This window comes from Zophobas morio, unplaced genomic scaffold, assembly GCF_036711695.1.
Source record: "Zophobas morio isolate AGI-343-1 ecotype UQ-CSIRO unplaced genomic scaffold, CSIRO_AGI_Zmor_V1 ptg000014l, whole genome shotgun sequence".
In the NCBI taxonomy this organism is placed as follows: domain Eukaryota; kingdom Metazoa; phylum Arthropoda; class Insecta; order Coleoptera; family Tenebrionidae; genus Zophobas; species Zophobas morio.
The window spans coordinates 17,611,470-17,629,825 of NW_026972119.1; the positions used below are offsets into that span (position 1 = coordinate 17,611,470).

Below are 18,356 nucleotides of genomic sequence, written 5' to 3' on the forward strand. Positions count from 1 at the left end.
CCTTGCTTTTTTTACATAAGCCTGTGTAATCTTAAAGCAGCCGCTTAATATCTAATAACAATTTACTATTAGCATGTTTAAGGAGTATTAGTGTCATATTTCTATCACACTATTTATTTCGTTGTCACATTGTAGTAGTGGACGGACAAACAGACACACAGACGGAAAGGGAAACACAGCAATGACAATCAAATGCGTGTGATATTTATTTGAAATATATTTTATCGTGGGTGTGCTTGAACGCAGCATAGCGCATTATCCGTTTTCCTGCTGCAACTTAATATAGCAGGAACACGCCAACAAAACCGAACAAAGTTCTCTTGTGATATTTCAGTCTGTTCGTCGCAACCACAGCGGTGCGGTCCACAAGCAACAAGTCAGTTTGGAACCTAAATAGAGCCATGACAACGGGGAAATTTTCCACAGAAGTGTGTTATTATTGGAGCTAAAGAGATTTTTCACAAATGTATATATATCTATATGGCCGAAATTTGATTTTATTTTGATAACTTTTATAAGCTGAAATAAAGAATAAGGACGAGGATATCAATTTGGATAGGTGTAGTGAAATATTAAAGAAAACAGAGGATTGTTAACAGCTCCTCTGCTATTGACGACTCGATTGCGCATTGACACAAACGCATTATTCTAAGAAACCATAGACTCAGAACATAAAAATTGTTTCGGCTTGTTTGACAATTTGCCTAATTTTTTAAATGCACAAAACTATTTCTTAGCATTTTGTAATTAAAGAAAAAACGAGATTTTCTTGACACAAAAATTGGTCCAATGTTATTTTCAGGGGACTGCGAAATTCTTTCAAATTACTTGAAAAACAAGACACATGGATCCCTCGAGATTTTTTCTAATTACATACTTCAAAAAGAAGACAAGTGTTCTCTGAAATTGTTTCAAATTACTTCAAAACCAAAACGAAAGGAGTCGAGGTTGTTTCAGACTACTTCAAGAACAAAACCAAAGGGGTCCTCCAGATTTTTTCAAAATACTTACAAAATACACATTAAAAAAACACAAGGAAACCCAAATTACTTCAAAGACAAGACAATGGATTCCCAACAATCTTTCAAACTACTTCAAATATGAAACAAAAATAATCCCCGAGAACCTCTACTACTGCAAAACCAGGCAAAAGATGTCCCCGAGATTCTCTAAAACTACTTCAAAAATAAAACAAAAAGGGTTCCCAAGATTCTTTCAAAATACTTTCAAAATTTCAAACTACTTCAAAACCAAGTCGTAAGTGGTCCAGGAATTTTTTTCAATTTGCCTTAAAAACAATACATACACAGAAAGATCCCCGACATTCTTTCAAACTACCTCAGAAACAAAACATAAAGGACTCCACAAATTCTTTCAAACTACTTCAAAAACCAGACACAAGTAGTTCTCTTGATTATTTCAAACTACTGCAAAACCAAGCAATGGTGTCCCGAAGATTCAAGCGAAAGGGGTCCCCGAGATTCTTTCCACCTACTTCAAAAACCAGACAAAAGTGTTCCTCGAGATTCTTTCAAACCACTTCAAAAACAAAACACAAGTGATCCCCGAGATTCTTACAAAGTACTTTCAAAATCCAGACACAAGGGGTATGCGAGATTCTTTCAAACTACTTCAAAAACAAGACGTAAGTGGTTCAGGACATTTTTTCAAATTGCCTCAAAAATAATAAACAGAAAGATCCCCGATATTCCTTCCCACTACTTCAAAAAAAAAAAAAAACAAAACAAAAGGGTCTCCAACATTCTTTCAAATTACTTCAAAAACAAGACATATGTGATCCCAGAGATTCTTTCAAAGTGCTTAAAAACAATCAATACACACAGAGATTCCCGAAACTACACCAAAAACGAAACAAAGGGTTCCCCGAGATTCTTTCAAACTACTTCAAAAACCAGGCACAAGTAGTCCTCGAGATTCTTTCAAACTACTTTTAAAACCAGATACAAATTTCCCCAACATTCTTTCAAACTACTTCAAAAACCAGACACAAGGGATCCTCGAGATTCTTTCTAACTACTTTAAAAACACAACACAAGTGGCCCCCAAAATTCTTACAAAATACTTTCAAAACCCCGACACAAGGAGTATGCGAGATTCTTTAAAATACTTCAAAAACCAAACATAGGAGGTCCCCGAGATTCTTTCAAACTACTTCAAAAACAAGAAGTAAGTGATCGAGAAGATTTTTTTCAAGTTGCCTTAAAAGCGATATACAGAAAGATCTCAGACGTTCTTTCAAACTACTTCAAAAACAAAACACAAGGGGTGTCCAACATTTTTTCAAATTACTTCAAAAACAAGACAATTGTGGGCCCAGAGAATATTTCAAATTGCTTAAAAACAATACACAGGGAGATCTTCGACATTCTTTCAAACTAGGTACTTCAAAAACAAAACACAAGGGATTCCAGAGATTCTTTCAAAATACTTCAAAATCAAAGCAAGAGGTACCCCGAGATTCTTTTAAACTACTTCAAAAACCAGACACAAGTAGTCCTCGAGATTCTTTCCAACTACTTCAAAAACCAGATCCATTATAATTAAATAAATAAATATAAATAAATAAAGAAATATATTATTAATATCCAACAGACCTTAGTGTCTAACAGGATTAATGTAAGAGTTATATAAATACAAAATATCAATATAGAAGACATATATAAATATAAAGAAGAATTAGCAAATAGTAACACATAAAACTACAAACTAACAACCAATGACGCTTTTACATTGTGAACAAAATTTTTTAATATCGTACGTAAATACAAGGGGTTCCCGGGATTCTCTCAAACTACTTCAAAAACAAAACACTTGTGGTCTACAAGTTTTTTTCAAATTACTTAAAACACACGAAATCCTGGTCCCGGAGATCTTTTCACATTGCTTTAAAAATAATACAAAGAAAGATTCTCTCAAACTACTTCAAAAACCAGACACAAGTAGTCTCGGACATTCTTTCAAACTGCTTCAAACCCAGACACAAGTGGTGGCCGAGATTCTTTCAAACTACTTCAAAAACCAGATACAAGTGGTTCCTGAGGTTCTCTCAAGCTTCTTAAGAAACAAAACACTTATGGTCTACGAGATTCTTTCAAATTACTTCAAAAACACATCAAAAGTGGGCCCCGAGAATCTTCAAACTACTTTAAAAACAGGATACAAGTGTTCCCCAAGATTCTTTCAAATTACTTCAAACACCAGACACAAAACAGACACAAAAAATCTCAGGGGTCCCTGAGATTTTTTCAAAATACTGCAAAATCGAACCAAAGGTGGTCACCGAGATTCTTTCCACCTGCTTCAAAAACCAGACAGAAGTAGTCATCGAGATTCTTTCAAACTACTTCAAAAACCAGACATAGGTGGTCCAAGAGATTTTTTTCAAATTGCCTTAAAACAATACACAGAAAGATCCCAGATATTCTTTCATGCAACTTCAAAAACAAAGCACAGGGGGTCTTCAACATTCTTTCAAATTAGGTACTTCAAAAACAAAACACTAGTGGTCTACGAGATTCTTTCAAACTTCTTCGAATACAAACACAAGAAATTCCCGAGATTCTTTCAAATTACGTCAAGCTAGACAGAAGGGATCTCCGAAATGTTTCCAATTACTTACTTCAAAAACAAGACAGGAGATCCCCAACATTCTTTTAAGCTAATTACTTCAAAAACACATTTAAAGTGGTCCCCGACATTCTTCAAACTATATAAGTGTTCCCCTAAATTCTTCCAAACTACTTCAAAAACAAATCAAAAGTGTTTCCCGAGATACTTCAAACTACTTTAAAAACAATATACAAGTGTTCCCCAAGATTCTTTCAAATTACTTCAAAATCAAAGCAAAGGTTGTCACCGAGATTCTTTCCACCTGCTTCAAAAACTAGACAGAAGTGGTCATCGAGATTCTTTCAAACTACTTCAAAAACAAGACGTAAGTGGTCCAGGAGATTTTTTCAAATTGCTTTAAAAACAATACACAGAAAGATCCCGGATATTCTTTCATACAGCTTCAAAAACAAAGCACGGGGAGTCTTCAACATTCTTTCAAATTACTTCAAAAACAAGACATTTGTAGCCCCAGAGAGTTTTTCAAATTGCTTAAAAACAATACACGGAAAGATTCCTGACATTCTTTCAAACTACTTCAAAAACAAAACACAATGGATTCCCGAGATTCTTTCAAAATACTTCAAAATCAAAGCAAAGGCAACTCCGAAATTCTTGCGAACTACTCCAAAAACCAGACAAAGGTGGTCCCCGAGATTCTTTGAAACTACTTCAAAACCCAGACGCAAGTGGTGTCCGAGATTCTTTCAAACTACCTACTTCAAGTATAAACACAAGAAATTCCCGAGATTCTTTCAAATTACGTCAAGGCAGAGACACAAGGTATCTCCGAAATTCTTTCCAATTACTTCAAAAACACATCAAAAGTGGTCCCCGAGATCCTTCAAACCTTCAAATTGCTTTAAAAAAATACACGGAAAGATTCAAAATCAAAGCACAACATTCTTTCAAATTATTTAAAAAATAAGACACTTGTGTTATAAATAACATACTCTTTTTATGTTATGTACGCCAACTAATATCATATTCCATAGGGTGTGGATATGTGGCACTAAAGTTTTCCGGAATTTTCATTTTCTTTCCAACTTACATTTTATATTCAGAGTATTATTTTTGATTTTGGAAAATTTTAGTTCGTCTATAATACTCTCTATACCTTAAAAAATATAGATAATGCCAGTCACACTGTAAAACAAAAAAAAGGACTCATGAGGAAATCGAACGGGCGACCTCCGGGTACTTTACGTTATTAACTCAAGGCGGATTCATAAACTACAAGTACAGGAGGAGTATAGTATAGTATAACACAGACATAAAACAATCGCTCCGCAAACGCCAGAGAAACGGACACGGAAGACTTATTTTTTTGTACTGTAAAGGCCACGAAACGTCATTAGGGTGTCATTAAAAAAATAGTCGACTGTTGTAAATAAAAACAAATGAAAAATTATTATAATAAAGTATTAAAATGACTTAAAACGACGTAACACATAATGCTGTACTCGGAGTAAGTATATCGTGTAGTACACATGATACAAATATTTAACGTGCTTTGATTCTCTTGGAAAATACATAAATAAACATTTCTTTGTTTTTTAATGAGAGGCAGACACGTAATGAACACATTACCCAATCAATGCTACACGAAGTACTTAAACATTAACGCACCAATCGCTTTCCTGCTGGAACTAAACTGAAATTTGAAAACACTGCAGAAAATTGAATTTTCCATACTTTTTAGCGCCACTGTATATGTTTTAATTTACGTTACGAAAAATGGAAACAGCTGTTCCGCAGATTAGAACGCACACCAAGGAACCAAATTTGGCCATTCACCGACTCCATGCCGTAACAATCCGCTTCTTTCGCCCTCCCTTGCGCCTACCTGCCACCCAACCCAGCCCGTTCCTGCTGCGCTGCAGGAACGCGCCAACAAAAACCCCGTTCTCTTGACCCTCTCGCGTCGTTTTTGTCCGTCCCGTGCACGAGCAACAAGTCAATCGCGTCCGAAAACTCGCAAAAGGGCATCGCGCCGCCATCGCCGCCGCCGTCCCTGGAAAAGCGAAAAAAGCGCGCCTTTCCAGCGCAGCTCGCGAATATTCTCGAGTACGCGGTACCGGCGCGAGTGCGCAGCCGCCCAGGTTCGGTCGTATCGCGAGTTGTCCGTTCTTCGGTGCTCTTCCCAGTGCGGCGTGTGGTAGCGAAACGTGTGGTAGGCCACGGTGAAGTCATCAGCTACAATCTTGCATTCTCATCAAGCGTGAAATTGTGCAGTGCCGTCCGCAACCTACATTCCTGCAGTGCCGACCGCCGGTGACCAGTTCAGTTATTGTGAGCATGGGCACAGAATTCAAGGATGTCGACGTGAACATGGAAGACTCCGGCAACAGCTGCGGAAGCAGCGTCGTCTCGGACTACAGCGGACCGTCGGACCACACCGACTTCGACGGAGATGGCGTCCAGGTCTCCGACCTGGAGGGCGACGCCGACGAGCTGCGGCTCCCACAGGTTCGTACGGGACTTTTTGCGCTTTGCACCAGGAGGCCGTCTTCACGTGCGGAGGCTTTCACGTGAGCGGGACGCGAACGCTGCGGTGCGGACGAGTCGAATTTCGTGTCATTGTGTCAAGGATCGGAAACGACACGAAATCCTGCTATCGGGGAAATTTTCGCGGGGCGATCAATCATCTCGGGCTTGAATTGTTCCAGACGGGTTAGGGTTTTCTGGGACGTTGCAGGAATTGTCCGTTACAACCTTTGCGTTCCACTTGCACTTTCATCATTAATTTTATACGTGACGAACACTTGGTGGGCCAAAATTTCGACACAACATCCATGTAAGTCCAAAAAATTCCAAAACCACTCAAGTCGCGTTTTGGGGACCCATTTTTTCAACCAATTTATCTTAAACAAAGATGTGAAAATACGGAAAGAAAAACTTCAACACACTTTTTATAGCCCATATTTATCATCTAATTTTGCTTTGCTTGGAAATTCCCCACGACAAGCATTTACACGCACCTTAAAATAATCAACAAGTGGCAAATTTGTTTGAAACAAAGGACTGTCTGTGCCTTTGAAAATGGGAAATGGTGGCAAAACCCCTTCACACCCCTTTGTCTTCCACAATCTTGTAATTTATTCATAACTAAAGCATACACACCAAGATGACTTCTAATTTCGTAAATTCAAATTTTTGACCAGCAGGACTTGGATCAAAATAATCAACAAATTTACTCAAAAACGGTCTTGAACCTTAATCTTCCAAATCAAAATTTTTGACCACCCGACTTCCATCTACTTTGGCATTTTTCTATCGATACCAGGAACTGAAGAGTGAAAATATCACCAGCCGGAATTGTCACACGCTTTCAGTTAACAATATTTCATGCATTCCAAGCATGCACCTCAGGAACTGAGCGATGATTGATTATTAGCACGCAGTCGTTGCAGTCCAGAACCAACAAAGTGAAAATAAATTTGAATCGTCTTCGAATTTCCAGTTTGTTTATTGTTACCAGGAGTTTATTTACGCTAAACCAAAAATAATACGTAAACAGGATGCGGTTTCCTAATAAAATCAGGTCGGAAATGGTCAAAAATAAGTTAGTTGCTGTTTTTGAGTATTTGTTTGATTTTTGGACAACAATAGGGGACACTCGAGTGAATTGGTTCATTTTTGAGTGGATAGCTATGAAGTGCTTGGAGTTATCTGAAGTTTGAAAAATTAAAAATAACAAGTGGAAAAGTTCAGTGTTTTTAGACACAGTTGAGCACCATTTATTTACTACTTGTCATTATTTTATGTCAACTGCTAAGGATAATTTGATAACGTAATCAAAAATGTTGATACGGATTATCAAAGTTACAACTCAATTATTACTTATTCAATTGTAAAATACAAAGTGTGAAATTACTGGTAACAATTTTTGACCGATCTTCTAACCTAACCTAGTACCTAGTATGATTAATTTCATTTTTCGCAGGGATCTCTGCGTATATACGAAATTGGTTGCCAACCATATCACCATATTTAAATGGTCTACAGTTGTCTACGGGTTTAAAACCCATAATTTTATGATAGTAACGCACCAAAGGTGATATTACACAAATAACCATACTCGTACTATTTTTTATCATTAGTCCATATTTTTCGCGGTTATTTTCGTTTTTATCAATACTTATAGAACACAATAAAAAAATCATGCCATGTTTAATTACACCTCGTTTATTTTCATAAGATGCGTTTCGCTAGTTGAAAACGCTCGAGTTTTTGCCATTTCATTACATTGATACAATCGGTGTCAAAAGAGTAGATTCTATTGATAGGCGGTCAAGATATTTTGATATATCAATTCTTGAAAGACATACCCATGCGATTCGTAGTGATAGCAAACAGGTGATGTACGATTTAAATCTTTCACTTATCTTATAATCTCTTATGATTGCTTTATTTTTGGCCAAGAACGCAGAACACAACATAAACAAATATGCGCATCGTCCCGACTCGAATTTTTTGTCGAGCTGCTGGTGTCAAATATGCGCAGATAATTCCAATGATGAATCATTTTTATCTTCTGTTCTCGTGGACATTGCTGCAGATAACACATCGACAAACAAATTTTTATTAGTCGGTATTTGGAAGATCTAGCTAAAAAATGAGGACAGATGTTTTTCGATGCAGATCAACTCAATAGCGACTGATTGCATTTATGAGTTGACCTACATTTATTATTTCCGACAAGTCATGGTTTTTGGTCAATTGATTCACACAATGGCGCCCAAGAAAACGCATAACATAGGTGATAGGTGATTATTATTATTATTACGTTAGATCAATGGAGACTACACCCACAGTTTTACAAACAACAACGGTATTTTTACTCATAGAGCGTCACCTTGTTTGTATTAATATATTTATAGATGAATATCCACAAACCCGTTTGCGTTTAGACATGAAGCACGTTGAAACCCGTGCCCTGTATATCCGATTCGCGCTCAAAAAAATTCAAATTTGATTACGTCCTGATGAATATTCAACGAAAACTTACTCAGGACGCGATTTTCATCGTTTAATTCGCACTACGCTTTCCCAACTTCCTGAAAATTTTCATCGACGTCGCGGCGCCATCAATCATTCGTTCGTTCATTCTAGTGGTATTGTTGTCACTTCGGGTCCCGCGATCACGTAGATTACAAGTCCAAATTTTCGTTTACGGTTGCAGGAACTAGAGTTCAGCAGGAATTCGCTACCGATGCAAATGAAGCGCATTTTTACAAGTAATCATTGCTTAGTAAATAATGCTGTGTTTGTTCGCCTTTTCAATCAGGCTTAGGGGTGTTTTTGGTGAAGAAAGCAAGCGTACGTTGGGGGTTGTTTCTGAACAAAAATATAATCCGGAGTAATTGTTTCGTTCCACGACAGACAAATCAATTCGGTGAGGGAACGAAGGCTGTTTTTGGCGAGGTGTTGAATTGACGTTATCTGAGGAATGTTCTAAAATACAGAAAAAGATGGAGAAAGAAGCGGAGATTGGGGTTTTTACGGGTGTTAAAATAATCAGAGGGTTTTATCAGTTTGGAGTAATAAAGTCAGTGAAGTCGCGAATTACCACTAAGATATTGTTCGAACCGTTAAGTAGTTATCTGTTAATCTGTTTAATTGTTTTATTTTTGGGTTGTTATCCTTCATAGCAACGTAGGACGAAAATTTTGAAATAACGAAGTTTTGAGAGCGAAGTGATTTTGTCAAGTTTGTTAGTATTTTGATCTCGGACATGTGATTTCTGGAGATGATAATTGAAAAACCCAGAAGTGGAATAACAATTCTTTATCGACTTTTTTTACCGTTTCGTAGATGATGAGTAAACAATAGATACGGTGTTCAACGATTACTTATCTCATAATCTCTTTTAATTGCTTTATTTTCGTACGAATTTTGTATTCGTCGTAGCAACTAAGCTTTACTTCGAAGATTTTATTCAAAGTTCTTCTTTGAAAATTTGTTTTATGAGTTTTGACGCCCCATAATTTTTTTTTTGTTCGTGATCGAGAAATTGAAAAATCAAGAAATTTGGAAACTGGGTTATTTGAAAAATTTTGAGATCGAAAAAATTCTATATCGAACAATCTAAAAATGAAACAAAAATAAAAAATTAATGGAAATAAAATTCGAGTCAATTTCAAGCTAGTGCACTCAATAGCCGTGACCTGTGTATGACGCTTCACTATTTTTTGTCGCACTAGTGCAACGGCTCTATTCAAACTCAAATTCCCATCATTCTATATACAAGAAAATCGACAATGCAAAATCCACAATACAAAAATAGACGCACAATTGTATCTGATTATAATTTATAACGTGACCGTTAGCCGATGCTATTATTCCGCCATCCTTGTCAGTCCATCGGATTTTCCTCATCAATCCTTGTCGATCTTGCTTGAAAAAAATTTGGCCGAACCTTACGTAAGAGCTTTCTTTCACCTAATTAACCCATCACGTGCTTTAGAAACAGAACGTTTCTCCATTCTATAATATAACGCATTGCGTTTCAATTTCATGTCAAGGATCCACGATCCGATTTTCTCCACCATCTCCAGTCTAATTCGTTTAAATCAATTAACTAACCTCGACAAAATTGTGACTCGGTAGATTTTTCCCGAGTTGATATTGTTTCAATTTTGGTCGTTTTTAAGGTTTCAGAAAGCCAAGGTAAAACTAGTGGTCCTTATTTTGAAAAAAAGTACAGATCTATCGGATAAATTAGAAAAGTGCACATGACCTTGTTATTCAGAGCATGTTTGCGAGTAATTCCGCGCATTTATTTTTGAAATAGAGTGTAGATAAATATTACCAAATTTATAGGCTTGTTTTCATCGGTGTTATTTTTTTAAACCCAGAAAAAACACTCTCACTGATTGAACCTGAAATTAATTCTATTTAGCCTATTTTAAAAATAAATGATCCACAGTGTCTAATTTGAATATTTTTTATTGTTCGTGAGTCAGCCTTGGTGCAAATTCGTGGTATGAATATTCAAAAAAAGCAGTAAATTTTGAATATTAATTAGTATCCCAATAAATATTTAGCACCTTTTTCATAGCTTTTTGATTTTTTCGCACCATTAGTCAACAATCGGGTGAATCCTGTATATATCTATGTATTAAAAAATAATAATAATATAAAGAAACTGTCGTATGACAAACAACTACTTAACCACTTGTCTGTTAATCTCCTCTAATTGGTTTATTTTTGTACACGAATTTTATTACCCTTCATAGTTAAAAGTTAGAACGCAAAACCAAGTCGCGTTTTCAGTTGGATTTTTCGCCACCTCGAAGGCAGTCGGAACCACAATTGACTCTCATAACCGTATCTGATTATAATTTATGTGTTGGCTTTTCGCCTCTACAATTCCTCAAGCCGCGATCTTTGGCAATTGATTCGCCGGTTTTCGCGGTGTCATCAATTCTTGTTGATTTTGCAAGCCGCCGCTCCAATAAAACACAGCTGTTGCATTAAAATATCGATTCGGCTTTCTTGCTTGTGCAACGTTCGGCCGATAAGGCGAATAAACGAAAACGTAACTGATAAGAGCCCGTTCGATTTCATTCATGCAGCTAAATTTTATCGGTTCTATATTTAAGTCCGGATGTAATTAGTGTTGTGCAGCACTTTTTCGCACTTTGCTCGAAATTCTTTTAGCTGTTATCGGCGAAAAATAGAGTTATCGGTTGCTTCGGTTTGGGTAGGAAGTGCTTCGACGGCAGCTGATAAGGATTCGGGATTGATAATAATCGAGCGTGGCTCATAAATTAACTTGATTTTTTCGGTCGGGGTTGTTAATTAGAATTTCGAATAAAAACGAGGTATTGAAAGGTATTGTAAGCGCACAGTCATTACATATTAATGCGATAATGGCCAGTGGTGGCCTGTGTTTTCGAATGTTAAATGCGCGGATTTGCTCGGTTTTACACCTATGATAAACCACCGATCGAGGAATAATTCACTGATTCGGTTTTTATTTTTACATTAAGCGACAATTTTGGTTGCTTAGTCGTTTAGTTGTCGATGGCCTTGGCACTTCCTACTAAATTGTTCAACTAATTCATGTTTATCTACTACATGGTGAAACGTCTTCATCGTTTGTTGGAAATTTGTTGGAGTTTTAAAACGTGGATTGACATAAGTCAACAGTTTTAATTAAAATAGGCAGCTGAAATAGTTTACATAATAAATATATTAGAGTACAGAGTACGACATAAAGAATGAATCATTATTTTATTTGCGTGTACTGAATAATAATGACACTTGAAAAGTTGATTTGGACGTCACGGAAAACACCCAGAACTCAAAGTAACAATAAATTGGTGTTTTTGTCTTACACTGGCGCCAATTCCTTGTGCAAACTATTACCTACTTGGCTGCGGAAACTACATAAAACTACAAATATGTTGTTTAAAAAAAAAAAAATGAATAGAACTTTGAAATATCTAGATGTCGAAGCTAAAAATCAGGGCGGATTAATAAACCACACCTATGGAAGCATATTGTTTTAGAAAATTTTAATAGTGTCGCCAACGATATGACATTTGAAAAATGTAAAGTTTTATTATTTGTGGTGTATGAATCCGCCTTGAATTTTTTCCCTACATATCCAGATTATCGCAAAAAAATCCAATTTGTGTAACACTTCATACATTCAGCAAGCGGCTCAGCTGGTTAAGTACAAGCTAATCCGAAAGTTGTGGGTTCGATCTCCTCATGGGCCACCTGGACTTATTGTATTCCAGAAGTAAAGGAAATTCTATCTAATAACACCAAACTAATTTTTAAGAACAAATTAGACACTTTGTAGTGGATTTTGATAGTTATTTTGAACATATTTCTTTAAAACGGTACTTGGGGTTTTTTATTTTATCTTTTTTATAGTTTGAATATTGGGGCATTTCTAGAACTAGAAATACATTTTATTTCTTGTTGTCAATTAAAACATTGATTTGGTTTTATTTTAACGCCTACATGCTAAGATTTAAAAAAAAATTTAAATGATACTTTAAATTAAAAAAAATAACGTATTGATGTACTTGTTGTTTATGAATCCGCTTCGAGTTTTTACCCTAAGCATCCAGATTTTCTGAACAACAAAAAATAAATAAAATCACTTCATACTAATGTAAGATGAACGTTCAGTAAGCGCCACAGATGGTTAGGTATGTACCAATACCGCGAAGGTCACGGGTTTGATCCCCTCATGGGTTACTCTTTTCCCTAAAAAAAAAATGGATAGGCTTATTAATTTCTGTACTTGTGGTTTATGAGGCCTCCTTGAAGTTTTACCCACTTTTTTCTTACATTGTGACTGGTATTAACTTCAGGGGCGAAGGAAGTTCTGTCTAAATAACCTAAAAACAATTTTTGATCATAGTATCCGCAATAATAATAAAATTTTAGATGATAAATACTATTTATTTTGTAAAATAACATACTTCTGTACTTGTGGTTTATGAATCCACCTTGAAGCATCCAGATTTTAGCAAAAAGTGGCCCTTTTTGTCTAAATTTCATTGGCGATGTAAATTGAGCCTAATTTTTAAGAAGAAATTACAAACTTTGTAGTTGATGCTGATAAGTTAACATTGTAGTTTTTTTTTAATGTTATTTTATGCTTAATCATTTTATTTTTGGTAATTTGAAGTATAAAAAAGTGAATATTGTAGTATCCTTACAACTGAAACAAAATACATTGGCCTAAAGCTATTTGGAAACCATTTTTTTAATGCCTACACGTTCAGATTTAAAAAAAATCGGAAGATTAATATACCATTTTCAAATAATTTACTAAGCAAACTTTTGAGATGATCATTTTTTATTTATTTATTTTTTTTTAAGTTTAAGTTTCTAAGATTTAAGTGTCTAGTAATTGAAGTTTTACCCACTTTTTTTCTTACACTGTGACAGGTATTAACCTAAAATTTTGCACAATAAATGCTACTTGAATTTATAAAATGACATACTGGCGTACTTCTGGTTTATGAATCCGCTTTGAGGTTATACCCATTTTTTTCTTACACTGTGACTGGTATTGTCAATGTATTTATTGTATGTTGTATTATTGGAATCGGAGATATCCCTCAATAAAATAATAATAATATTTTTTTATGGAAGTTACGAAATAAATTAAATACATTGATCATAGTATCACCAATGAGAGAAGTTTTATTGATAAAAAATCGTTTTTATTTTGAAGAATTTTAAAGAAAATTTGTTTGAAGTGGATCTTCATCTCCAGCAACAATTCGATGACTCAAAATTTTGGATAGTATTTATCCTATTTATTTTGTAAAATAACATACTGCTGTACTAGTGGTTTATGAATCCGCCTTGATGAATCCAGATTTTGGTAAAAAATCGACAATATTATTATATCTTATTTCAATATTTTAATTTGGTGCAAATCGATTGACAAACTTTGATTACTGGTTATCAGATTAATGATAACCTCAAAACGTGTGCTAAATTTAAGATAAATTGCAACATTTACTTGCATAATTTTTAATTTTTTACTTCCCAAGTCAAGTAAGTGTTTAATAGGGTCAATCCGGCGAATAACTACTTTCATATTTTCTAGACATTTCTTGACGATTTTTATTAGACGGACCTACGAAACTACCGGACCGATTGTTGTCAAATTTTATATATATTAGGAATTTCGTGTAAATTTTACATACTCCTGTATTTTTGGTTTTTGAAGCCGCCTCGTTTTTTTTTAACAGCAGTAAAGAATCGCAGTCCAATGCTCTCTTGCCTTAGTTGGTGAAGCGTCGTAGTAATAATCCGAAGGTCGCAAGTTCGATTCGCGCGTGGGCCACTTTTTTCCTACACTGTGACTGGCATATATATTTTTATTTTAATTTATAGGGGTTTATGATTTTTTTTTTTTAAATCTAGTAGAATTTTAATAGAATTTACTTTCAAATTTCACCATACTATGGATGAACAAATTTGGTTAGCTACACTATTAAAAAACCAGAAATTTGTATTTTTTTCTGTGACTTCTTGGCTTGTGACTAAAAAAACTGCAGACCAAGAAATTGATGGCATCACCTTAACATTTTGCATTTTTTGCAAATGCTGTTTAAATTTCGCAAAATAATATACTCGTATACTTGTGGTTTATGAATCCGTCCTGAGTTCTCACCTTAGGCATCCAGATTTTCTCAAAAAAAAAAGTATAATAAAACTTGTTCCAAAAGGATATATAAAAACTAATATATACAATATATTGTCAAAATTCGGTGCCAATACGTTTTAGACAAGAAATCTCAGTTCATGGAATATTAAAACCAGTTCATTGTGTTGCCACAATAATTATCACACCTCGAAAATTTTGCAAAGAAAACAATTTTATTAGTTACACCGTATTAAGCAACCCAATTGTGTGTTACAGATTGGGGTTATGTCGTCCGACAAATTGTTAATTAATAGACGTTTGTACAATGTCGGTGCCAGTTGTCAAAATTGGCACGTCGTCAAGTAAGTCTCCGACTAAAAACCGACGTTTTGTGCCACATAAAACAAATTAATTAAAATACTTTCGCATTTGAAAATTTCAATCAGACTGTTAAACGAGTCTAATTGCAAATTTCTAATCTGTTCTTTGTTGAAGCAATGCGGCTTTCTCGTGTTATTTTATTTTAAATGGCATTTGAAGCAAACGTACGATTTTGGTTTGCGTAAATAATTATGTAGGTCTAAGACAAACACACTATTATTTGAAAAATGAATCGTAAATAAGTACTTAGCGCTAATTCAATCTGTACATACTTGATATTTTCGCTAGACAAAATTTTCCTAAACACGCACATCTTTGAAACCGTATCCATCACCATAAAATCGCCCAATAAAAATTTTTCCGTTTATATCTTGTATATGTATCTCCGTCATGCATTTTGTTTTCGCAGACCACCCACTTTACATTTTCCGCGTGTTTCGTGCCATTTGCCGCACATTTTTGAAATGAAGTCACTTATGACGACAAAGATAAATTAATCGCTGCGATTGCATTCCTCGAATGGTTGCGGACTTACGCAATCGCGTCGTCCCATCTCCCATTTGGAATAATCATTAGATTAATTCAAATCTGTCGTAGAAAAAAAGCACATGGCCGGCGGAATTAGAAGTAGGCGACCGGGCTATTTTTACGCGGATTCACGTACTAAAGTTACCGTTCGATAATACAGGCTGTTGCTAACCAGGCCTAACACAACCTGCTAAAATTATCCTGGATGCAGGAGTCTCGAAACTGCAGTCTGGATTATTTCATTGAACAGCGAAAAATGATGTCACAACGGGAATACGAGAGGGTCTGTTATTTGCTGTAATTGAGAGCGAGATATTTGATCCTAGCAGAACCCAGTCGGGTCTTACCCATTTTATGGTACGAAATAAAAAGCCGCTAATTGTATTCTCTGATTATCGGCCATATTTTATTGGTCGTTACTGATCTCTCGCTCGGCTAGTTTGAAGTCAATTAAGCGAATTTTTTGCCCGACGAAAACAAGAAAACATGAATTTGGCACGTTGTTCGCCTAAAATTAAACGCAGTCTTGAAAGTTGAGGCGGGGAGACGCACTGCTACCTTGACCCATCGTAATAAAAGTGTAACGAAATTAAAGAGACTATTAAAAAAATTAGCCAATTTAGATGTTTGCGTTTCTGCGCTTATCTTCCTGGGCACATTGTGAAATGAGGGCTATAATCACGCAGAGGTGTGGGCTTGGAGGCGGTATTGCGGGATTTTTGCACCTTTTTAATACCAATGCCGCAAAAACGGGTGACAGGTTTGAATTAGTTTTTAACGAGTTTCATTCAGTGTGGTGGGTTTTGGTTTCGGTCTTCTGTTTTAATTAGTACGGTTAAAAATAGATGACTGTGTGGCTGGTATACAGTGTGGCCTCATTTCGACGTAATTTGCTAACAGGATCAAGAATGCAGTTTGATTCGAATGGATCAAATTGATTTTTGGACGAGATATCTTTGCTTACAATTAAAATCAGCGAATTAAATTTTTTTGTCATGATACTTTTTTAATGACTGCGAGAATAAAAGTAAAAAGATTCCTTCAAAATAAAACACCACGAATTGCCAATTTTTTTTTCTAATTCTATCAAGATTAAAACCGAATGCTTCCGAAAATTTTTTCAAATTGTGAAAAAAAACACTAAACGCACTCGAAATTGTTTCAAACTATTTCAAAAACAAAACATCAAGGGTTCACGAGATTTTTTAATTCTTTCATAAAGAAAACACCAGGGACCTCGAAATTTTCCCCAATTTTTTCAAAAATAAAACATTAGGTGGTGCCTAGATTCTTTCATATACTTTCAAAAATTTAACACCACGAACCCCTGAGAATTTTTCGAATTCTTAAAAAAAAAAACTACTAGATGCTTCCAAGATTCTCTAAAAAATAGTTCACCGGACACTGTCCTGATTCTTTCAAAAATAAAACACTAGGTGCCTCCAAAACTCTTACAATTCTTAAAAAACAACACCAATGTTCTCGAGATTTTGTAAATTTTTGTAAAAATAAAGCACAAAAACAAAAGGGCCCCTGAATTTTTTTCAAATTCTTTTAAAAACAAACCTAAAGGCCCCCAAGATTATTTAAATCCTCTCAAAAATAAAATATAAGATGCCCCTGAAATCCTTCCAACTCTTTCTTAAATAAAACACTAAATACCTTCAAGGTTTTCCAATTTCTTTCAGAAATAAAACACTTGATGCTCCCAGGATTTTTCAATTCTCCGATTTTTTTTTTAATTCATTCAAAAAGAAAACACCAATTTTTTTAAAAATAAAAACTATGCGTCCAAGATTCGAAATTCTTTAAAAAATAAATCACTAAATGCTCCCAAGATTCTTTCAAATCCTTTCATAAATAAAACACAAGATGCCACCAAGATTCTCTGAAAAATAGAACATTATATTGCCATTTCTTCAAAAAAAAGGGGAGGGCGGGATTTTTGAGATTTTCTAAAATTCATTCAGCAGAACACCAAGGAGTCCCAAGATTTTTTCAATTTTTTCAAAAATGAAACAGTAGGAACCCCCGAGATTTTTTTCAAATTCTTAAAAAACACCAGGATTTCCCAAGGGTTTCCCTATTTATTTCAAAAATAAAACACTAGATGCTCCCAAGATTCTCTAAAAAATAAAACACTAGACGCTTCCAAGATTTTTTCCATTCAATTCGATTTTTTTTTAATTCCTTCAAAAATAAAATACCAGGGCCCTCTGAAGTTTTTTCTAACTTTTTAAAAAATGAAACACTAAATGCTCCAAAGATTCTTTCAAAAATAAAAACACTAGATTCTCCCGATTCTTTCAATTCTTTCAAAAACAAAACGCCAAGGGTTCGAGAAGTTTTTTAATTATTTCACAAATAAAACACCAGGGGTCCCGAAATTTTCCCAAATTCTTTCAAAAATATAAAACGCTAGCTGCCCCCAAGATTCTTTCAAATTTTTTCAAAAAAGAGGCGTTTCTAAAATTTTCACAAATTTTTTCAAAATTAAAACACTAGCTCCCAAGATCCTTTCAAATACTTTAAAAAATTAAACATCAGGAACCCCTCAGAATTTTCGAATTCTTAAAAAAAACACTAGATGATTTTCTAAAAAATGGAAGACCAGATGCTCTCGAGATTCTTTCAAAAATGAAACACTAGATGTCTCCAAAACTCAACACCAATGTTCTCGAGA

General features: G+C 35.1%; 1 protein-coding gene across 1 annotated transcript in view; it reads left to right on the plus strand.

Moving 5' to 3' along the window:
• The first annotated feature begins 5,751 nt into the window (after positions 1–5,751).
• Positions 5,752–18,356, plus strand: part of LOC135128585 (uncharacterized protein) — a 47,230-nt gene continuing 34,625 nt past the window's right edge. Inside the window, exon 1 of the mRNA XM_064055480.1 lies at positions 5,752–6,099. Coding sequence (XP_063911550.1) covers positions 5,929–6,099 — 171 coding nt within the window. The 5' untranslated portion in view covers positions 5,752–5,928. The remainder of the gene's footprint in view (positions 6,100–18,356) is intronic.